Genomic DNA, 24574 nt, shown 5'->3' on the forward strand with positions numbered 1-24574 from the left:
AAGTACTGGAGTTTCAGCTTCAATATCATTCCCTCCAAAGAAATCCCAGGGCTGATCTCCTTCAGAATGGACTGGTTGGATCTCCTTACAGTCCAAGGGACTCTCAAGAGTCTTCTCCAACACCACAGTTCAAAAGTATCAATTCTTCGGCGCTCAGCTTTCTTCACAGTCCAATTCTCACATCCATACATGACCAGAGGAAAAACCATAGCCTTGACTAGACAGACCTTTGTTGGCAAAGTAATGTCTCTGCTTTTGCATATGCTATCTAGGTTGGTCATAACTTTCCTTCCAAGGAGTAAGCGTCTTTTAATTTCATGGCTGCAGTCACCATCTGCAGTGATTTTGGAGCCCAGAAAAATAAAGTCTGACACTGTTTCCACTGTTTCCCCATCTATTTCCCATGAAGTGATGGGACCGGATGCCATGATCTTCATTTTCTGAATGTTGAGCTTTAAGCCAACTTTTTCACTCTCCACTTTCACTTTCATCAAGAGGCTTTTGAGTTCCTCTTCACTTTCTGCCATAAGGGTGGTGTCATCTGCATATCTGAGGTTATTGATATTTCTCCAAGAATAAGTCTGAGATGATGTTAATTAGTTAAAAACCTATCAAACACAAACAACAAGTTCCCACTGCACAGCACAGGGAAATGTATTCAATATCCTGTGAGAAATCTTAATGGAAAAGAATATGAAAAAGAACATATACATAGATAGACAGATAGATAGATAGATTTCAGGCACTTTGTTATAGAGAAGAAATTAACACATTATAAATAGACTATACTTCAATAAAAACTTGTTTTAAAAAGCCCTATCAAACACCGTTGCTTCCTAAAAAGCTGGAGGTAAAATGACTTCAGATAGTTCCAGCATTGTGCACAGAGGAGCCACACCACTGCAGGCAGGTTACTTCCTTCCTACGTGATCAAGATTTCTTTTCACCTCCACTTTACCATTCAAGATTCCCTGGAGTCTCATAATTTACCATTAGAAATGCACTCCTGGACTTTCCTGGTGGCACAGCGGACGGGAATCCACCTGCCGATGCAGGGGACACGGGTTTGATCCCTGGTCCGGGAAGAGTCCACCTGCCGAGGGAAAACTAAGCCAGTCAGCCACCAGCTACTGAACACTGCACACTCGAGAGCCCGTGCTCTGCAACGAGAAGCCACTGCAGTGAGAAGCCCGTGCACCGCAAGCAGAGAGCAGGGCCGCTCTTCGCAATTAGAGAAAACCCACGCACAGCAACGATAGACCCAGTGCAGCCAAAAAAATAATAAATACAATTAAAAAAAAATAAATGCACTCCTTTAGGGATATAGCAGTAAATTTCACAACTGAATGCAAACATAAAAGCTTAATTCAACCGCCTTTCGACACAAATCAATGTTAACTTGTTACAGTTTATTAGTTCATTTGTTATCACAAGGGAATGTGATGAGAACAGATTGCTTATAAAGGGTAATGGAAATGATAGGTTAGATTTTTAGGGAGGTCAGACCCAGATAGGGGATTTCAATGGGTCCTCAGAGAACGATTGAAACAGCTTGGACCTTAGATCAGAAGAGGCAGGGATGCTCAGGGGAGAAAGAAGAGTGTGTCCAAAATAAAACTCACCACATCTTTTTGCCCCAATCTACCTAACACCTAATTTTTCTCTTGTGTTCTCTTTCTTTAAGATTCACAATGACTTGGGAGTTCCCTGGTGGCCCAGCAGTTAGGATTCTGGACTTTTACTGCCTTGGCCCAGGTTCAATCCCTGGTCCACACAATACAACAAAAAAAAAAAAGAAAAGAGAAGATATTCACAATGTCTGACTTCATCACTAAAACGTTTTATATTCTTTATATTCTGGGTTTAGGGCACGTCCACCCTGCTACCCCAGCCAATACTCCTGCAAGCCACCTTCCATGTTCACTCATCAAGTTCTATTTTTTCTCTTACATATTTAAAAATGTCTCCAAGACCTTTGGATCAAGTGTTTGCTGTATCTAACAGAACTAAGCTGTACTGTGTACAAAGTGCCAAGATGTGCCTCCATCTAACAGATTACTGCTACTGCTAAGTCACTTCAGTTGTGTCCGACTCTGTGCAACCCCATAGACGGCAGCCCACCAGGCTCCTCTGTCCATGGGATTTTCCAGGCAAGAGTACTGGAGTGGGGTGGCATTGCCTTTAGTGGTTCTCTAAATGTGGTCCTCAGACCTCTGAGGTCTCCGAGACCTTTTCAAGGGCTCCTCCAGATCTAAGCTATCTTTATGGTATTACTAAGATCATAATTTGCTTTTCTACTCTGTAGCCATTTGCACTGATGGGTAAGATGATGGAGCCATAGCATAAATCAGTACAGTTGATGTGAAAGTGAGTTAGCAGTCATGTGCTCATCACTGCTACACACTTCAGAGTTGGTTTTTTTTTTTTTGACAGCTTCACTTAAGAATATCCTTGATGGAGTAAAAACTATTATTTTTCCTGTCTTAATACTTGAATACACATCCTTTTTATATTACATGGAACAAAATGGGATGTATGCCGTTAAGCACTTCTGCTACATAACTAAGTATGACTGTCATGCGAAAAAGCACTCAAGTGATTGGTTCGAGTTGCCAGATGAATTAATGGCAAACATTATGCTTTTCAGACTTGGGTATCTGGCAGATATGGTCTGAAAAATGAACAAAGTGAGCCTGTCAATCTAAGAAAAGCAATTGGCAGTATTTTTTTGCCAAGACGATGCAAGCTTTCAAGGACCAATTAGAATTTCAAAAAGCTCCTATTTGCCTCTCTGAACTTAACAGCTTCCCAATACTAAAGACTTTTCTGATAAAATCCGTGGTGATATTAGTGAATGCAGGTTTTTGATATTGTATAATGAAATAGGTCAATACTTAGAAAATCTGTGGAACTCAGTAAATGAGTATTTTCCAAATGACCAATGCCTGATGCTACAAAATCATTCCTGGGTAAAAGATTTATTCAAATAAAAATAGAGATAAAGATAGCCTTGAAACAGAGGAGGAAAATTTCACCGAAGGTTTTAGATTCCACAGTACAGATAATGGCTAAGAAGTGACCAGTTGTTGAGTTTGGCGGTAGTATGGCACCCCACTCCAGTACTCTTGCCTGGAAAGTCCCATGGATGGAGGAGCCTGGTAGGCTGCAGTCCATGGGGTCGCTAAGAGTCGGACACAACTGAGCGACTTCAGTTTCACTTTTCACTTTCCTGCATTGGAGAAGGAAATGGCAACCCACTCCAGTGTTCTTGCCTGGAGAATCCCAGGGACGGGGGAGCCTGGTGGGCTGCTGTCTATGGGGTTGCACAGAGTCGGACACGACTGAAGCAACTTAGCAGCAGCAGAAAAGGAAAACACCCTGTATAATTGTATCAGGAAAAGCAACTAAAATATTCCTATTTTTTTCAAACTATATGTTTGTGTGAGGCTGTATTTTCTTCATATACGTTGAGGAAAAAAATGTGCCACATCAGAGTGCAGAAGCACTTAAGAAAATACAGATGTCTTCTATTAAAGAGATTTGCAAGCATAAACAATCCTATTCACCTTTATTTTTATTTTGAAAGTGATACATATTTCATAAATGATGTTATATATTGTTACCACAAATGAGTAGACACTTCTGTGAATTTTTAATATGGTAAATATTGACAGCTACAGGCCACATTAACAAAAAATGCTTTGGGAAGTTTCCATTGTAAGAAAGTAAACAAATTCTGAGGCCAAAAAGTTTGAAAGCTGCTACAGTGTAGATAATTACATAAAACTGAAAGTCACCCAAGTTCAAATTTTCTGAAGTTCTACAAGCTTGATATTAATTTTACAAAATTGGCATTAAAATTTCTATATGTGTGCCTCCTTATTGTCCAGGTATGATAGGCCCTTACGTTTGCTGTGCTTCCCCAGTTAAATTGGGTTATTGGTATAGAAAGTGATGTTATTTGGGCAGTTTCCTATTTGACACTTAGTATTCTCCCTAGGTCAGCCCTCTGTTATCAGAATGTCAGAAACACATTATGTTCTATTACTTATTCATTCATTCCACAAACCATCATGAAGCACTGTGGGAAGGCGGAAGGAATACAAAGCTCATGACTTCCCTCAGGCAGCCTGCAGTCTAGTGGGTGAGACAGAGACAGAGAAGAAAACGAAAGATCATAAAAACAAGTTTCACAACTACAATAAACATATTCACATTGCGTCATAAAGGATCAGAAGTAGCGCTCAGCCTGGGGGTGGGGGGCTAGCAGGAAAAGCTTCATGGGGACAAAGGACCTTAGCTGAATGCTTGAAAATAAGGCAATGATCAAGTGAAAACGTCAGGGCAGATCACTCCTGGCAGATGACATCGAATGAGTGCAAGATATAAAGGCATGAGGGGCTGTCCACGTGGCTCAGGGGTACAGAATTCGCCTGCCAATGCAGGAGATGCAGGTTCGATCCCTGGGTCGGGAAGATCCCCTGGAGGAAGAAATGGCAACTCACTCAGTATTCTTGCCTGCAGAATCCCAAGGACAGAGGAGTCTGGCCGGCTACAGTTGCTGGGGGTCATAGAGTCAGGTTGACTGAGTGCCTGTGCGCACATAAAGGCAAGAACATGCGAGGGTGAAAGCTGTCCCATGTTGCTGGGGCATAAAATGTGAGGCCGGAGGGGAAAACATGCAGCAGGAAGGAAGCAGGAACCAGAGATGATCTAAGACGCGGTAACCAGCTTGAGAGTTCACTGATGGGCCAGTGGGGTTTAGGGCACTCCAAGAGGCCCTGGCAAGAACAGAAAACTGCAGGTCTGTGGTGATAACTTGGACAGCCAGCATGATGCTTTAAGAAGGATTTGTACTGTACATCGCAAAGAACTCTGCTTGATACTCTTCAATACCCTAAGTGGGAAAAGAATTTGAAAAAGAACAGAGACATGTGGATGTATAACTGAATCATTTTGCTGTACACCAGAAACTAACACAACCTTGTCAATCAACTATATTCCAATATAGAATTAATAAAAATAAATGGATCTGAATGCTTTTCTCCAGTTTGGCACAATCTTTAGTATCCTCGGTGGTCTTGTTCAGATCCCTCCTGCTCTTTCAGTCCCTCTCAGTTCCCCCTCTACTGACTATTTTACTGACACTCAGGCCATTTTTGTTTCACTGTCCATTCGTGTCCTATAGATGCTTCTCATCTGTTTTTTTTGGGTTTTTTTACCCAACTTTGTTTCTTAAACCCTTGGTATGTGAAGCCTCCCTCCCCCTGGAAAAAAGATGAGAACTCTTTGGAAAACAGAGAATTCCAAATCCCTTTATTGGAGATTTACAAAATACATGTGTACATTAATGTCACCGATAAGATCTGTGTTAAACAAAAAGCAACTACTGTAATTTTGTTTAATGCAGAATTTTCCAAAGGAAGCCGACCATGGGACCACCCCATTTATTAGGCAAATGTTGAATAATTAGGGAGTGGAATGTTGCCAAATGAACAAAAAAATTAATAGGTCAGAAAATTTCGTTACCATTGAAGAAGCAACACGTGGACTGACATTGGGGTCTCCAGTCCAGCCTGTGGATGTGGGAACACCGTGGGATGGCATCTTTGGGATAAGAAAGGAAAATAACTGCCGTGCAGGTAAGAGTGTCACATGAAGAATTCCGTAGGAGTGTAATTTATGGGCCTATGCATGAAGCTACTGGGTCAAGCATTTGTTGTGGTTGCTGATTAGTCACTCAATCATGTCCAGCTCTTTTGTGACCCCATGGACTGTAGCCCGCCAGACTCCTCTCTCCGTGGGATTTCCCAGGCAAGATTACCGGAGTGGGTTGCCATTTCCTCCTCCAGGGGACCTTGCCAACCCAGGGATTGAACCTGAGTCTCCTGCATTGGTAGGCAAATTCCTTACTGCTGAGCCACCAGGGAAGTTTGGGCCAAAGGCGATTCAGAGAGTTGAGGGAACTCGTTGTAATCTGAAGAGCAAGATGCCAAGGAATAAAAGACTTGTATAAAGCATTGGAAAATGGGACTTCCCTGGTGCTCCAGTGGTTAAGAATCTGCCTTCCACTGCAGGGGACGCAGGTTCTGTCCCTGGCCTGGAACCTAAGATCCCACATGCCCAGGGCATCTAAGCCTGCACACCGTAACTACTGAGCCAGCATGGCAATGAAAAATCTCACATGCCCCAACTGACAAACCTGAGGCAGCCAAAAAGAAACTAAGAAATATTTTAAAAAACACTGAAAAAGAATGGATAGGGCTATACATGAAAATCACTGTGGGTTTAGTAGTTATCACACATTTTAAAAATCTTTGAACTCAATAAAGATTTGTAAAAAGGATGAAATATAGAATTGTTTCCCCAAAGAAGAAAAATAATGAAGAGGAAGAGAGGGAAAACAACCCTGATTTCCCAAAGTGAATAAACAAAAAGTAGGAAGAAACCTAGGACCTCGCGAAGTAGACACGTTTGCTGTTTCTCTACTGGAGTTTGAAAGCTGTTCTCCCGTTTCCCCCATCAAACCTGAGATGCATACACGTATACATGCTAAACACAATTTTTAAAGTTTACTTATTTTTAATTGGCGGAGAAGGCAATGGCACTCCACTCCAGTATTCCTGCCTGGAAAATCCCATGGACGGAGGAGCCTGGTAGGCTGCAGTCCATGGGGTCGCTGAGGGTCTGACACGACTGAGCGACTTCACTTTCACTTTTCACTTTCATGCACTGGGGAAGGAAATGGCAACCCACTCCAGTGTTCTTGCCTGGAGAATCCCAGGGACGGGGGAGCCTGGTGGGCTGCTGTCTATGGGGTCACACAGAGTCGGACACGACTGAAATGACTTAGCAGTAGCAGTAGCAGTATTTTTAATTGGAGGACAATTACTTTACAATGTTGTGTTGGCCTCTGCTATACATCAACATGAATCAGCCATGGGTATACATACTTCCCCTCCCTCTTGAACCTCCCTCCCACCTCCCACCCCATCCCACCCCTCTAGGTTGTCACAGAGCCCTGGGTTTGATCTGAATAGGAACAAATCATTTCATTTGTTTGGGTCCTTTTTTTTTTTTTTAACCCATCCCAGTTGCTCTTCTTCAAAGCATGATGAGTTCTAAGTGTTCAACCGAGAACACAAACTTTGGTGACTCAGAGATGTGCCATTGTGAAAAATCTCCCCTCTTGGAAGTGTCCTTTCGAGAACTATGCAAAAAGGGGACACAAACTGAAAACATACGGACACAAACTGAAAACATCCGAACTTTTTAACTGTGTTTACCTTGGCCAGCACCTCCATTCTCTCCTACTGAAAAAGTTTCAAAATCTGTGAGCAATGTTCATATTTTCATTTTCTCGCCAAGGGGTACAATTCTGAAGAGAGACTTTTGAAAAGCCCTAGAAAGTTTTCCTTAGCAAGGAAACCCAACATTTAAGGCCAGCTCAGCTTTGGGTAACATTCTCCTTTCCTGATTGGCAGCAGGATGGGCCCTCCTGGGTGGCCCACCTCCAAGTGTATACTCTTATTTTTAGGACATTGAAGGAAAATAACTGCCAAGCGGTAGGAATGGCATATGACCCAAATCTCTTAACATCTATGGTCCTATATGTGACCTTACTGGATCCTCCCTCTGTACCATTTCTTTCTTCTTCTTCTTTTTTTTTAAGTCTGACTTGGTTCCTATAAGCTTTCTGCTGCCACATTCAAAATCTGCCTCATTTAAAGCCACTTTGAGGGTGCAGAAACCAGGGTTTGGGGGAGAGGGTTCTGGTTTCCTAAGCTTGCCAAAATACATAATCAGAATCTATATTTGGAACCTATATGCTAGAGGCTGCACCCTCAGTGCTCCTGAGGATGCTTCCTGCAGAAAAAAAAATGGCGGGGGGGGGGGGGTGGGGGTCGTGGGAGGAAAGAGGAGGTGAGACAGGCAGGAAGGGCCTTCAGACATCACTAAGTCCGACTTTTTAAATCCTGTAGGGGAAACTGAGGCTCAGGGATGCAGACTGACTCAGGAACGTCTGTAACGTCACCTTCATCCTTGACCAAGGCATTGCCTCGCCTCTCCCCCTACCCAGCTCTTGGACTTTCAGAAAGCCCATCTCCTCGAGCTTCAGACGGCGGGCAAGTGGTGTCTGGGAACCGCTGGACCAACCCACAGCCTCCACCCCCGAGGGCCCCGACGGGGAGGGAGGAGGCCTTTGAGTGAGAGAGGCAGGGAGGGAGGGCGAAAGGAAGGAAGGGGAGCCCGGGGTGGGAGTGGAAGAGGCAGCTTCGCCCGGGGCGGGTTGGCTCGCGGGGCCAGCCCTCCCGAGGCGGTTTATAAGAGTTGGGGCGGCCGGGAGCCCTCCCCGCCGGTCCGCGCGCCCCCGGAGCAGCGCCGGGTTCTGAGCGCCCCGCGTCGAGGCCCGCCTGGCCGCGCGCCGGCTCGCGCCGCCTTCGGACTTGAGCGCGCGGCAGCCCAGCCCGGGAGGGAGGCGAGCGCCGGAGCGAGGGGGCCGAGCGCCATGCGCCGCGCCAGCAGAGACTACACCAAGTACCTGCGCGGCTCCGAGGAGATGGGCGGCGCGGGCGCCCCGCACGAGGGCCCGCTGCACGCCCCGCCGCCGCCCGCAACCCCCGCGGCCGCCGCCGCCTCTCGGTCCACGTTCGTGGCCCTCCTGGGGCTGGGGCTGGGCCAGGTCGTGTGCAGCGTCGCCCTGTTCCTCTACTTCCGAGCGCAGGTGAGTGCTCGCCCCACAGGGCGCGCGGGTGGGGCGCGCCCACCTCGACCCGCCAGCACTTGGCAGGAGGTGGAGTTTGGTTCCCCCCCCGACCCCGGCCGGGCTTCCCCGGATCTTGCATATTCCGGAGGGGAAAGGGACTCTTAAATAAAAGAGAACGTGTGACTGCGGCGCAGCCGGGCGCGGGGCCCGGAGCGCTGGCCTCGGTCCCCGCGGGCGCAGCCCGGCCAGGCTGTTTCGCTGAGGCTGGGCTCGCCCGGCGTGGTGCGTTTGAATTTCCCCCGTCGAGACCGCATTGGTCGCTCACCTCTTTTGGAAACGATTACGCGCTTTTCTCCCCTTCTGTATCCTTCTTGGAGCAAAGAATGAACTTATTGATGTTCACTTAGGAACAAAATGGAGCGTCTCCAGTCAGGCGTCACCGACCTTTTCCCTTCCCACCCACCCCCCAGAGATTGCGGGGTCCTGGGGCCGGTTGCTTTGCACCGTGCCGGGGTGCGCGCGGAGCCGAAGGTCGCAATGTGTGCGCTGCCCGCAGCCTCTGGAGCATCGGGTGGAGATGCCCAAGGCATACAGATGGACCAAAAGACACAGAGCGGCCAGGGACGCCTAGTCTTAGGAACCGGGCTCCTCTCGCTCTGGGTGAAAGAAGAGAGAAGGGCCCACGTGCCTTCCCACGAAGGTGGGCGGAGGAAGGAAGCGAGACGTGTGTGGAGGTGGTGAAGTTCTCTGCCCTGGCACAGCCTGGCGACAATCTAGCAAATAACCAAGCTTTTCAAAGATGGGGAAACCGGCTAGGGACTGGGGAGAGATAGTAGAAAGGAAGGGGTAAATTTGTAACATTATGCTTTCTGGTGGTTTCTGCTCTTGTGTTTTCTTGGAAATTGCTGTGCAGTTGCTTGGATTCATTCAAATATTCTTGTCTGGTGCTGTGAACTCTTTCTCAAAGGAAGTGGGGGGCTGACTGTGCATTTTTTTTTATGGGAAAAGAGAGTTGGGTTTGGACTTCATTGGTTTTCAGATTCAAAGGTGATTACTAAACCAAATTGGATGCATGAGACATGGCATTGCCTGGATTGTACAGGTTTTTGACATGTGCCAGAGTCCTGAGCTTGTCATCATAGACTTTTTGCTAAGTATTCAGTATCCACTAATTTGCATTTTGTAGAACTAGTTTATGAACTGAGACAGAAGTAGACATACTATGCACAGTATTTTAGAAAATTTGTATTTGTATGTTAATAAACATATTTTCCTGTTGAGAAAGTTTTTCTAAAACCACAACTTTCAAGTAGTTTTCTTGCAACGTTGTCATTCAGTCGCTCAGTCCTGTCCCACTCTTTGCGACCCCATGGACTGCAGCAGGCTTCCCTGTCCTTCACTGTCTCCCTCCCGGAGCTTGTTCAAACTCATGTCCATCGAGTCGGTGATGTCATCCAACCCATCCTTTGTCGCCCCCCCTTCTCCTCGTGCCCTCAATCTTTCCCAGCATCAGGGTCTCTTAGATTACACAAATCTATATGAAAGTGATGAAACATTTTTCTTTCATTGGACTGCACTGCAGCCAAAAATGGCTGATTTATCCATTTTCTCATCCGGTATATGGTCCTGCCCCCTCCCCCGTTTAATTCTTACATACTGAGTGCCTGCGCTGCACTTGGCACTATTCAGTGGTGCGGAATACGAGTTAAGAATCATTTAGTCAACATACAGTGCCCATCTGCTGTGTTGCATGCATGATGCCAGGTAATGATGGGGACTATAACAAAAGACTTTAGATTCCTAGTCAAATAAGAGAGAAGCATTGAGGAAAGAGACAGAAGATGCAGTCGTTCCCTCTTTTTAAATTTAATTAATTAATTAATTTTTATTTCTTGGTCCTGGGGCATGTGTGTTCTTAGTTGCCACCAGGGATCAAACCCAACTCCCCTGCATTGGAAGGGCAGTGTCTTAACCACTAGACCACCGGGGAAGCCCCAGTACTTCTCCGTCTTTTATCTCTTCTAACACCTTAGCGTTACGGCATTTTCATAGCAGGAATTGTGAAGTGAGTATTCAGCACTGAAAGAGCTAGGGGATGAATGGATTGTAGGGACCAGGAACAGCTTAGATTGACAGGAACCATGGAAATGTGACCATTTCAAAAAGAATGACTTGCTGGGCTGTTGAAGAAATTGTTTGACCTCTTTGTACGGAGTCCCAGTATTAATGGTCTGGCGGGCTGAGAAGTCTAGCCTTCTCGTGATCGTTTAGCAGTCTTGACGTCACATGGATAACAGTGAAAACTTCCAACAATTTTTTTCAAAGTCCACATGTAAGTTAATAAGCCTGGCTAGAAAAATTTCATTTGGAGAATTTAATGTCATCGAATTTCTGGGTACAGTTTTCCTAGATGTCATGAAGATTGGGATTCTCCAATATTTATATAAAATGTATTAGCCATTATGCTGAACCCAGCTTTGGGCTGCATTTTTAAAAAGTGGCTTTCTTCAGTAAAGAGTAATATTTGGAACAATGTTTTCATAGGAATATCCCACTAGATGTGGTTAGGTTTTGCTGAGGATGATATCTAAAGAAGTCCTAGACATTTAGAGATACATTCAGAAGAAGGTACAAATGAAATAGAATGTTTGGAATTTGTTTCAAAATAATAACATGTTTGCTTATAGATCCACTGGTAACTGTTGAAACTCTATGGTCAGTACCTGTAGGTTGAGTCTACAGTTCTTTACACTTTTACATTTGCTGGAAGCCTTCTTTGAAAGTTCTAGCTGAGAGAATAGACCCAGTTTGACCTGACACTGGTTGAATGTTTTCACTTACATCAGTTCCTTTGGATGAGAACTTGGTACCAAATGAGAGATAGATTTTTGATTTCCACTCAGTTTGTGGGTCACTTACTTGGGATTCCTGAGTGCATTTGAGTTAGAATGAAATCATCTAATATCAGGTAGCATGTTTGCAGTTTATAGTAAAAAAGAAAAGAAAATGGAGCCAGTTTTATTGTTTTTGTTTAAAAGTGAGAGAGGGAAGTCCTGAAAATCCTCAAGAATCACAACATTGTTAGTTGGCTATACCCCATTAAAAAAGTTCAAAGAAAAAACAGTTCAATTTAGTTTTAAATGCATTCAGAAAAATATCCCCAAATAATGTAAAAAAAAAAAATTATAGTGACTTAAAACAAGTTTCCCTTTCTCAACTCATGTTTGAATAGTTAAAAGTGAATGTGCCTCCCGAATGTTTGCAGATTGCTTGTGCCTAGATTAAGGAAAAAAAAAAAAAAAGTACTAGATCCAGTGTAGATTGGCTTTTCCCCCACCAACCTTGCCAAAGAAAAAATAGCGTGTGGTTTGTGCTATATATTTACCACATAGTATTCATACTTCGGTTTACAAAGAAAAAAATCCCTTCCAAAAAGTTGCTTTTAAATATTGATGTGTATTTAAACACACACACATATACACACAACATCCATATAACCATATTCAAAGTTTAGAACTTAGCTATAAGATAAGTTTTTCAGAAAACTCAATCTCTCTTCCCTTTTAACTCTTTCCCCAAACCCTCAGCATGCACACCAACCTCCCTGGGCTGTTCTTTACCCAAGAAGGAGAGCCGTCACTACCAAAAGTCTGATGTGGAGGTGTGTGGGCTGGCGGCTTAAAAAACCAGAAAACGCAGCAGCACAGATGGCAAGCATCCTGCCTCATTTAACCCTACAAGCGATGAAGTTTCAAGGAAGCTTTCAGACTGAGTTACTTGCATGTGAACCACACCATCTGATACATGTATTTTTGAAGTCCAGTTTAAATCAGATATTCAAGATTCACTTAATATTTTCAGTCATTTCTAGTACAGTGAATTCATTTGTAAGTCAGTTTACTGTGATTTGGGGATTCCCTGGTGGCTCAGACAGTGAAGAATCTGCCGGCCGTGCAGGAGACCTCAGTTCGATCCCTGGGTGGGCAAGACCCCCTGGAGAAGGGCATGGCAACTCACTCCAGTATACTTGCATAGAGAATGCTATGGACAGGGGAGCCTGGTGGACCACAGTCCATGGGGTGCAGACAGTCAGACCCGACTGAAGCAACTTAGCATGCACGCACATGGCTGGCCCTGCACCCCTGCACCTCTGCTCCGCCCTTTCTCCTGGTCTCTATTTGCATGCACGGAGAGTTGCAAGGGCAGCAGACTAACATAGACATTTGGTTGTAGATGAAAAATAAGTTCCTAAGACACTTGCACCACTGTGTCACAGTGGCATGTTCACATTAGCCGAGACATGAGGACAGATGTCCACTGACAGATGACTAGATTAAGACAATATGGCACATATAGACAATGGAATATTACTCAGCCATAAAGAGAGTGAAACAATGGCATTTACAGCAACATGGATGGATCATTCTTACTGAAGTAAATCAGATAAAGACAAATACCATATGATATCACGTATATGTGGAATCTAAAATAGGACACAAAGGAACTTACTATGAAACAGATATAGACTCAGACATAGAGAACAGACTTCTGGTTGCCAAGACAGAAGGTGTAGGAGGGACAGATTGGGAGTTTGGGATTAGCAGATGCAAACTGCTATATATATATACACACACACACACACACACACACACACACACACACATATATATATGTAAAAAACTCAATCACTTTGCTCTACATTAGAAAATAATACAACATTGCAAATTAATTCAATAAAATAAAATTTAAAAATAAATTTCTAATGTATGACCCTTAAGTAAACAAAATAAGTGAGTATAATATCAAACTGAATGATGTCACACTTTCATTTCGGAAAATAATTGGTAACATTTATATATGTTTAGCTCTAAATGTGCTTCCCTGATGACTCTGGTAAAGAATCCACCTGCCAATCCAGGAGACGCAGGTTTGATCCCTGGGTTGGGAAGATCCCCTGGAGAAGAAAAGGGCAACCCACTCCAGCATTCTTGCCTGGAGAATCCCATGGACAGTAGATGGTGGGCTACAGTCCATGGGGTTGCAAAGAGTCAGATATGACTTAGCAACTAAACAACAAACAAGCCCTACATGACCATCTGAAACAGTGGTTCTCACTTACACATTAGATACACTCGGGGAGAGAGATTCAGTTGACCTCAACTCTTAGGGATATTGAATAAATTGGCCCAGGGTGGGACCTGGGCAGGGCTATTTTTTAAGAGAGAAAAGACTAAAATCTTTGCATCATATTTCTCTTCATTAAACCTTTAGCCATTATTGACCATATCAGTATTTTTGTGCTAGCTGATATTACTTGTGAAAAAATTTTAAAAGTGGGTATCCAAGGAAATTTGGAGACATTTTAATAGTAGACAATTGATATTTGTACCTTTGGTATTTGAAAGCATCCCTTCTCAAACCTTAACGTGCAAGAGAATCACCTCGAATCAGAGTTAGAATGCAGATCCACAGGCACTGCCCAGGGTGGGACCTGGGCACCTGCATTTCTAACAAAATCTGGCTGATCTTGTAACCCTGAAGATGACAGGACTATACTTCCCACAGCAAGAGTCATGGGGGCTACTGTTTCTGTTGATGGCGCTCAGCTTGTCAGCGGGGTTGGAGCTTAACCAATGTTAGGGTCCCCAGGCGTTTCCCCACTAATACCACACTGTCTCTCTAGCTCAGCGGCTTTCTGGTGGTGAGCCAACTGAGGCCTTCGCAGGAAACTTCTTTCTTGAGGTCTAAACCCAGTGACCCTTCATATCAGTTGCCCAAGCCTCTCTGGTTTTGTGGGAAACTTACTGGTGTAAGTGGGCTTTTAAGCAGAACTATGGAATGGAAAGCTTGCCTTATATGAAATCTCAGATATTATGATTCGTACTCATTATCTTAGAGACATAAAAGACAAATATGGGTGGCAAGTAGTTTTGAGTCCTGAGTGACACCTCTCCCGTGATTTTAGACGTTACCAATCCTTTAATGTACAAGAGTGGAATGATAAAATTTGCATTGGTGGGTGCACATTTGTGGAAAGGCTATCATTTTGTTTTGAGAGTTTTGGATATGGGTAGGGTACTTAGTTTACTTCTGACAGCTGGTTCATAAATCTGCACATCTTCCACTGACTTTTAGAAAGATAATTAAACCAGGGATTGAGAGAGCTGGTATTAACTGACTGTGCTTTGGTTATGGCAGACTTAGGTAATTCCCTCCCCCCTCCTTTTTTTTTTTTAAAATCTAGCCTGTACCTAAAAAGCAAGTGCACATGAAGTACCTTGAAGTTTTTGAAAGGAGAGAATGATAAATTAAGCCACTATTATTAAAACAATTAGGTAGCTAATTACCTCTCCTCTTTACTTGACAGTTGAAACCACTACAAAGGCTCGTCAGAGCCCCAGGAGGAGCTGGCAGACAATTTAAAAAGTAATATATAAAGAAATGCTTGTGCTGGTACCTGTTGTAACTAGGCGACCAGCTATAACTCTGTGGGGATATTTTGGGTGGGACTATCCCACGCACTTCAAGAATTTTAGCATTCCCTCAGCATGAATATGTATAGGTTGCTCATGAGCCCCCTTCACCCCAGCTGATCCCAAGCATCACCAAACATGTTTTCAGTCACCTTCTGAAAGATGTAGCTCTCCCATCTAAGAAAACTGGTGAGAGGTTCAACAAAAAGGGAAACTGCTTCTGGCTGCAGGTTTTCTTTGGGGCTAGGAAATGGATTTCTTCGGCTGATTAAAACACACATTGATTAAGGGAAAAGGCTAGGCAAACATGGCAGCTGAACATGATGTTAATTTCACCTGATTTATGTAGGTTTCATGCTTTGAATATCCAAGTGGGCTTCATAATCCCACATAGCGTGCTCCTTAGGACTTAAAAGGCTTGCTCTTCCTGTACTGAACACCGGTAGTTTCGTTGATGCCCTTCCCCTCAGTGAGGACTTGAATAACGTCAGACAATTTTGATAATTTCCCCTTGAATTAATGTGTACACATGTGTTGTGGATGATAGTCAGATACTCATAAAAGCAAATTAGAAGTCAATGTTTGCACCAACTGGAGGGTAATTGTATTAACTGTTAGCTATTGGGAACCTGCATTCATTCTTCCAAGAATGAATTCTGTTGTCTTAGTCACACTTGACTCAACAGCAGAGTGATCAATGATAACCACTCTTACGTTCTCACACTTTTTTCCCCTTCTCAGATGGATCCTAACAGAATATCAGAAGATGACACTCACTGCATTAATAGAATTTTCAAGCTCCATGAAAACACGGATTTGCAAGACACAACTCTGGAGAGTCAAGACTCAAAATTAATACCTGATTCGTGTAAGAGAATTAAACAGGCTTTTCAAGCAGCTGTGCAGAAGGTGAGTCCACATTGAGATGATAAGTCAAGAGCCCTCACTGACTCTACTAATGCTGAAAATTAAAATTGGCTAAGTGCTGTTGACTTTGTTCTTTTTTATTTTAATAATTTGTAAGAGAGCTAAAGAGAATTTTTTTTTGAGGGATTAGCAGAATCCTGTTGAAGTTGGTAGTGGTTAATTGGGCTTCCCTGGTGGCTCAGATGGTAAAGAATCTGCCTGTAATGCAGGAGACCTGGGTTCCATCCCTGGGTCAGGCAGATCCTCTGGAGAAGGAAATGGCACCCCATTCCAGTATTCTTGCCTGGAGGATCCCACGGACAGAAGTGCCTGGAGGGCTACAGTCCATGGGATTGCAAAGAGTCAGACATGACCGCATGGTTAATTATAGTGACCATCGGTGTTCATGCAAATATTCTTTCCTTTCTTTCTTTCTCTCCCCTTCCTCTCTCTCTCTCTTTCTCTTATTTTGGAGGAAGCATTTAAATTCACTCTTGAAAGGAGGACAGGGATGGTCTGTGGTAGTCAGGGAGCCAGTGTGCTGGTTTGAAATCCCTGCCTTAGAAACCATTCTCTCTGCTCAAGGATTCTCTACTGGCTACTTCCTTTATGTTGGGTCTTGAAATGGGAAGACCCCCTATTCCCCATCTGTGTGTGGATCCAGGGTTCTGTGGAGAATAAGTATTAGCTGGTCCTCTGTTGTCATCTGACTTGTGAGGGGAAGTGAAGTAGAGCAGGAGTTGATGTTGGGGGAGGGGAAATTCTCTGGACCTTTTCTGATTTTCCAGGAGAGCTGAGTGAGAAGGGAGGGGATGGGGATACAGAAGACAAATGACTTGTCTACAGTGACAGCCTCAGTGGAGAAATGCTGGAATAACTGCCTGTTTTGTTTTCCTGGATACAGTCCCCTGAGAATTCTGCAGCCTTGGCATTATTTTACTTACTGACTCCAGCAAGAACTGGGTAGAGCCCCCCGACTCCAGGGTGTGCGCATGCGTCCACATTGATGCCTCGCATAACACATCTGATGGGTTCTTGCGTCTGCTTGGACATCCCAACCTCTAGTTTGCAGCTCCCCGGGCTAACTCTGATAATCTCACAGTAAATTCTAAATTTCTCAAATGCCTCAAACCTAAGTTGAAATTCGAGTTTCTTTTTAAAAAATTCACAAGTACTAATCACATTTTTTAAAAAGAGGATATTATTGGATATAGAGGTAGGGAGAGATAAAACTGTTTTGTATAACCCTTCAGGCTGGTATTTGCTATATTTCAACAAATTTAAGAAACCACAAATTTTCAACTTACTTTATTATTTCATGCATCACAAAGAGAGAAAAAAATTTGACAAAAGAATTAAACATAATCATTATAGATTCTAGTTGCATCCAGTTCAGAGATTCTGAAATATAAAAATATATTTATCATAGAATCAAAGAAGTATATATCGTTCTAATATCTATAAGAATGTTGTTTAAAAAGATTGTGTTTTCATTATATTTAGTGTGTAGATGCTTAGCTTTATGCAGTAGATGCCTATTTTATTTATTTTTGATGCCTATTTTAAAATGTAGGTTTAAGTTGGATCTTTTGATCATCTATTATAATTTTTGAGCTATACAGCAACAGTAATTCCATTAGTCTAATTCATTTTTAAATGTTCTATAGCGTTTTCTTTTTCTGCTTTTGCAAAAAATTAAACTACTAAAAACAAGAGAAAAATGAATAACTTCTGATTTTTCACTATTGGAAGCAATTGGAAATTGAATGACTGCTATGCTGTATTTACCTCATCTTAGGTTAGGTGGCGGAAAAGGCAATGGCACCCCACTCCAGTACTCTTGCCTGGAAAATCCCATGGATGGAGGAGCCTGGCAGGCTGCAGTCCATGGGGTCGCTAGGAGTCAGACACTACTGAGCAACTTCACTTTCACTTTTCACTTTCCTGCATTGGAGAAGGAAATGGCAACCCACTCCAGTGTTCTTGCCTGGAGAATCCCAGGGACAGGGGAGCCTGGTGGGCTGCCGTCTATGGGGTTGCATAGAGTCGGACATGACTGAAGTGACTTAGCAGTAGTAGCAGTAGGTTAGGTGGCACAGCAGTAAAGAATCTGCCTGCCAATGCAGGAGACATGGTTCAATCCATGGGATGGGAAGATCCCCTGGAGAAGGAAATGGCTACCTACTCCGGTATTCTTGCCTGGAGAATTTCATGGACAGAGGAGCCTGGAGGGCTACAGTCCATGGGTTCACAAGAGTCAGACATGACTGAGCAACCAACATTTCACTCTCACTTTCAAGTCTTTCCAAGTAGTGCTAGTGGTAAAGAACCCGCCTGCCAATGCAGGAAATGTGAGAGATGTAGGTTCAATACCTGGGTCAGAAAGATTCCCCCGGACGAGGGCATGGCAACCCACTCCAGCATTCTTGCCTGGAGAATCCCATGGACAGAGGAGCCTGGCGGGCTACAGTCCGTAAGGTTGCAAAGTGTCAAACACGACTGAAGCGACTTAGCACGCTTTCTTATCATTTTAATCATGTATATTTTGTGGGAGAAATTGTAGCATGTGAAGTCAGACTTATGTTTGAATAAATGTGATCTTGGGAGAGTACTTGATATTTCTTCACTCTGGCTTCCTCATCTTTAAAAACTAGAGTTCACAATCCCTCTGTAATAGGATTGTGGTTGATTTGAATAAAAGATGTAAAGGACCTAAGCACAGTCCTGGAAATAGAGTATGCACTCATTAAATGTTTATATATTACTTTACCACCATTATTACTAATTCATTGTTATTGTTGATGATTTAATCAAAGACATATTTTTAAAGTTTAGATAGAACATGTTTGATCATTTTTCTAAAATTGCATTAAAACAATGCAAACAGCGAAACAGGTTGCAGAAAAGCACTGGGATGTTTTTATTACGAGCAACAGTAAATGTGTTAAGTACATATTATCCTTAGGAAACTTCCAGGTCTATTTAAGACTTAGACTTGATTTAAATAATGCAGTGATTCAGAATATAGAGAGCCTGTTCTTGAGACATTTATAAGCTGTGTTGTGAAGGACAGTATACTAGGGGAGGAAAGACATAACATTTGCAAGACCCTTAATTTAAAATTATCTTCAAAAATTCTGATCCACAGTGGGAAAGGGGACTTACTGCGCTGTACACTGTGAAATCTAACACTCAATTAGCTGTGCAGTTGATTTAGAATATGATGTTAGTTTTGGATATACAGTGATGTGATTCAGTTATTTTTCCCACATTGTAGTCCATTATAGATTATTACAAGATGTTCAGTATAATTCCCTGTGCTATTGTATGGATAGTAGTTCGTATTTGTTCATCCAGGACTCCTAACTTGCCCCTCCTTTCTTTGATCCCTTTGGTAACTATAAGTTTATTTTCCGTCTGTGAGTTTATTTCTGTTTGTTTATAGATTTATTTGTATTATTTTCTAGATTCCATGTATAAGTGATATAATATTAAGAGAGAAATGAAATACTGCCATTAGTAGCAACATGGATGGGCCTAGAGAATATATATAGTGAAATAAGTCAGAGAAAGACAAATTCCAATTCATTTTTATTATTTTGTTCTATGTTTCATTTTTGTTCACTTTTAATCCTGCCTCTGAGATATTGAGTAACCTATCTGTAAACAACAATTACAGGTACTAGAGGTCGTGTATTAGTTCAAAACTGAACCCCTAATTAAGGTAATTCTGGTTATGTAAATGATTGCTTCCTAATTTTCTATTTAGATCAACATATATTGAATCTCCTTACAATGGAAAGAAGACAAACTTTTAATTTCATTGGTACCCTGGTTCTTAAAAATTATGCTTTGGGTTTCTTCTGGAAAAATGAGTATGCAAAATCAGCCAAGATAATTTAGAAAATAAGTAATATTAAGAACATATACCATTAATGTTTACTTATGGGAATGCAAGGATGATTCATTTTAACAGGTCAAAGAAGAAAACGTTATCATTTGCTAGATAACTGAGAAGTGAGTGACACAATTTTGCACGTATTTCTGCTGTTTAAAATCCATTAGAAAGTAGAACTAGTTGGATTCTTGATGTTATCCTAAATAGCTCAAACTAAAAGTTAGCTAATGATGAAAAATAGGAGCATTTCTCTCACTATCAGGAACACAACAAAGATATCCACCGTCCCCATGTTATTTAACATTGTTCAGAATGTGCTAGCAAACACAATTACATATAGGAATGAAATAAAATATATAGAAGGTGGAGTTTGAATGTGATGTGCTTGTATACTTGGGAAAATTCAAAGGAACTGAGAGGCTACAAGAAAAATAAATCAGTTTACAAAAGTAATAGGTAATAATCACTAGCTGTCCCCATTTCAAACAATAATTAGAAAACATGAATGAAAGATTTCATTCATAATTTTTAAAAAGCCCAAAAAATTCATTTAACAAGGAGTATACAAAGCTTAAGAATCGGACACGACTGAGTGACTGAACTGAACTGAACTGATACAAAGCTTATGAAAATAAAACCAGAGAACTCTACAGAGACTTTTAAAATAGGATTGGATAATGTAAAGATGGAACTGTGCAAAGTCATAATCCATAAAAGAGAACAAACACCTTAATGTAGACCTCATTGTGTGTGTGAATATGATTGTGTGTATATATATAATTTAATATAATATAAATTATTTTGTATAAGTGGGTATAGTTTGGGTTATTAAAAAATGGAATTAGGACAGTTTGCTATTTTTAAAAAGTGATAGTGTTACCTCATGTCTTGCGTGCGTGCTAAGTCACTTCAGTCGTGTTCAACTCTTTGCCACCCCGTGGACTGTAACCCACCAGGCTTCTCTGTTCATGGGATTCTCCAGGCAAGAATACTGGAGTGGGTTGCCATTCCCTTCTCCAGGGGATCTTCCCAACTCAGTGCTCAAACCCAGGTCTCCTGCACTGCAGGTGGATTCTTTACCATTTGAGCCACCAGGGAAGCCCGCAGGATGAGTAGAACTTTTTATTAATTTCACATTTATTTTTGTTGTGCTATAGTATTTTACATGTTATTCATGGGTAATAATGTTACACACAGGTAATCCTTTTTAAAGAATAAGAAACTGTCATAATATACCATTGTGTGTTTGAAAGTAGAAGATGCCATTTTTTCCCCAACAAGAGACTCTTTAGGTCAAAGCTGCATGCTGTTCATATCTTATCATTAGAGTCAAGCAATGTTCATGAAGGGTGCTACTGTGCTAGGCACTTTGCTATAACTTCTCCAATAACCAAGGATTTACCTTTCCCTTGAAGTGAAGTGGAAGTTGCTCAGTCGTGCCCGACTCTTTGCGACCCCATGGACTCTACAGTCCATGGAATTTTCCAGGCCAGAATACTGGAGTGGGTAGCCTTTCCCTTCTCCAGGGGATCTTCCCAACCCAGGGATGGAACCCAGATCCCCTGCATTGCAGGCAGATTCTTTACCAGCTGAGCCACATTACCTTGGCCAAACAGTGATTTGCCACATGTGTTATCCTATGATAAGGATTATTGGTTAATGTGACAGCCTACGCATCTTGCCAGAATAATCAGACTTCTCATTGCTCTTGTTGATGCTAAAAATAGAACAGCAGGCGTGCACAGGTAGGTGTGACTCTGAGTTTTAGTTCTAATGCAGATATTGGGTGAACCCGTGAAACAAAATGACATTGGCGGCTGCAGTCATTACTGAGAGCTCGCCCCATCCAGTGGTAACAAATGCCAGACATAAGCACAGTATCACATTCTGTGTGTGCAAAAACTGCTGTTTACCCAGCCCGTCTTTGGTCAGACTAGTAATGCTGTTTTTCTCCCTTTTTTTGTTTGCGGCTGGGTTGTCTTGGCTTTTTTTCCCCTTTAGCACAGAACTCTGAAAGCCTCTTAGTGATCTAGCTCTGCCAACCACAATTTACGAAGTCTGTCATAACAGTCTATGACAATAAAGAAAACACTAGCACAAATAGGGTGTCCAATTTATAAAGCAGTTCTTGTTCCGGCTTTGGTGGCCTCTCTGGCCTCTGCTAGGCTGAAGAGCGATGTGGGCGCTCAGGCCTGAGCAGGGGTGCGTGGCCCTCAGACCTCCCGGCCAGGCTCAGTTTCTACACTGTTTATATATCCTGAGACCTGGGAGGTAACTCTACTTGATGTTGCTGTTAAGTTTAAGTGTTCGTCGCTCAGTCGTGTCTGACTCTTTTCGACCCAATGGACCGTAGCCCCCCAGGCTCCTCTGTCCGTGGGATTCTCCAGGCAGGAATACTGGGCTGGGTTGCCATGCCCTCCTCCAGGGGGTCTTCCTGACCCAGGGACTGAACCCATGTCTGTTACGTCTCCTACATTTTCCGGCTGGTTCTTTACCATAGTGCCACCTGGGAAGCTCTGATGTTTCTATGCTTGCTTGCTAATGTCACGTTGGGTACCTGTTTGTGAAAAACTTCCGGAAACTTATTTTGAAATGTATCTGAAAGGGTGATACGGAGCAGAGAATCCATAGACAAATCAGTCACCTTGTTCTCCAGTGTGAAGGGCTCAGTGCATTCAAGGTGACCCTCTAGGATGTGGGAAGGAAGGATGGTGACTTACATGTATGCGTGCGTGCATGCTAAGTGGCCTCGGTGGTGTCCCACTCTTTGTGACCCTATGAACTATAGCCCGCCAGGCTCCTCTGTCCATGGGATTCTCTAGGCAAGAATACTGCAGTGGGTTGCCATCCCCTTCTCCAGGGGATCTTCCCGACCCAGGAATCGAACCGGCATCTCTTACATCTGCCCGCATTGGTAGCTGGGTCCTTTACCACTCGCGCCACCTGGGAAGCTCTTACATGTATATGTATTTTTTAATGTTAGCTTTAGAATATTTTATAATGTATCTAATATTCAACAATGTTTTAATACTTAAGTAAAAAACTATGTAAGTTTGGGAGCATTGAATTTTTTCCTTCTCTCAAGAAACTGCATAATCAGAAATGTTTAGAGGTCTTGGAACAAAACTGCAACTCCATCAGGACAAGAGCTATAGCCTTTTTGCTCACGTTTGAATATATCACATCTGACTTAGACTCGAGATGGAAGGAAAAAAAGGACTGATGACTTCTTAAATTCCGTAAACTAATTTTTTAATTAAGCACAGGTCTTTGATCAGTTCATAAAGCCATTCATAAAGTTGTAAGCCTGATTTTCATGCATTGGTTGTCTTACCAATGGTATAGTTGATAATTGTTACTATTATAGCCTGAAGCAACAGTACCTCCATTGTTGCTGTTGTTTAGGTGCTAAATCGTCTTTAGCTCTTTGTGGCCCCATGAACTGCAGCGCACCAGGCTTCCCTGTCCTCCACTATCTCCCGGACTGTGCTCAGATACATGTCCATTGAGTTGATGATGCTATCTAACCGTCTCATCTTCTGCCGCCCTCTTCTCCTGTTGCCTCTATGCAGTCATATTTTGTTGAAGGTTATCTTTAGGTGAACTTCTTGCTTTAATCATGTTTTTGGCCCCTTCATGGCTTGTAACCTATATAGAGGCAGGGCCATAATGGGAACTGGAAACATGGCTCTGGCTTCTTACATGCTCTTACAAAACTCTCTATTTCACCCCAGAATATAAAAGCCAATGGCAATGACTACCAATAAACTATGTTGTTAGCACATTCCTAACTAACCATTTCATGGAGTCAGTAGGTCACTGAGCCTCAAAACATTTACCAAAAATGGGGAGTCAGACCAGAGTCATAATCATCGAACAATTGATTCTTACCTGGAATTCTTATTTTCTTCCTCAGGAATCAGCACATTAGTTGATCTCCTTCAGGGTTCACAGTATATGTGAAACTATCTCCTGATACTGAGAATGATGTAGCCAGAGATTTGCAGTCCTTTGATCCTTGGTCATGCGTTCACTGTTCTTTAGTACAGTCTGTGCTGCTGTAACAAAGAGACCCATCACTCAGTGGAAGAAATAAGATAGAAGTCTTTTCTCTCATGTGCAAAAATCTAAAGGTAGAAGTTCAGGGCTGGCAGGAAGGCACCTCCATCCTCATCAGGTGCTTTCATCTCTGGATCCAAGTTGTCTTCTCCAGACGTTGTCACTCCCAGAAAGTGGAAAGGGAGAAAGAAAGGGTCAAGGCAGTACTTGGAAGTGGAGACATTATCATCTCTAGTAGTGTCTTGTTGTCTGGAACTTGCTCGTAAGCAGACACTTGGATGCAAGGCGGGCTGCACATTGTCGTTTCTGGTTTAGCAGCTGTTGGCACCAAAGCTGGAGCAAAGAGGGTTGCCTATCACTAGTTGCAAAGAGGAAAGGATGGATTCTAGGAGGACAATGACTGGTCTCCGATACTCACTAAATCCTGTTTAGGCAGGAAAGTGGGCTCACTGTGTGAGCAAGAGTTAACTCTAAGTACATACAAGTATACAAAAAATTGAAACAGTCAAGATTTCATTTTCTAAAACTTAA

At 42.7% G+C, this 24574-nt stretch overlaps 1 protein-coding gene across 1 annotated transcript in view; it reads left to right on the forward strand.

Moving 5' to 3' along the window:
• The first annotated feature begins 8457 nt into the window (after nucleotides 1-8457).
• Nucleotides 8458-24574, forward strand: part of TNFSF11 (TNF superfamily member 11) — a 42401-nt gene continuing 26284 nt past the window's right edge. The window contains exons 1-2 of the mRNA XM_070800025.1: nucleotides 8458-8725; nucleotides 15922-16089. Of these exons, the coding sequence (XP_070656126.1) occupies nucleotides 8510-8725; nucleotides 15922-16089 (384 nt within the window). The 5' untranslated portion in view covers nucleotides 8458-8509. The remainder of the gene's footprint in view (nucleotides 8726-15921; nucleotides 16090-24574) is intronic.

This window comes from Bos indicus, chromosome 12 (genome assembly GCF_029378745.1).
Source record: "Bos indicus isolate NIAB-ARS_2022 breed Sahiwal x Tharparkar chromosome 12, NIAB-ARS_B.indTharparkar_mat_pri_1.0, whole genome shotgun sequence".
In the NCBI taxonomy this organism is placed as follows: domain Eukaryota; kingdom Metazoa; phylum Chordata; class Mammalia; order Artiodactyla; family Bovidae; genus Bos; species Bos indicus.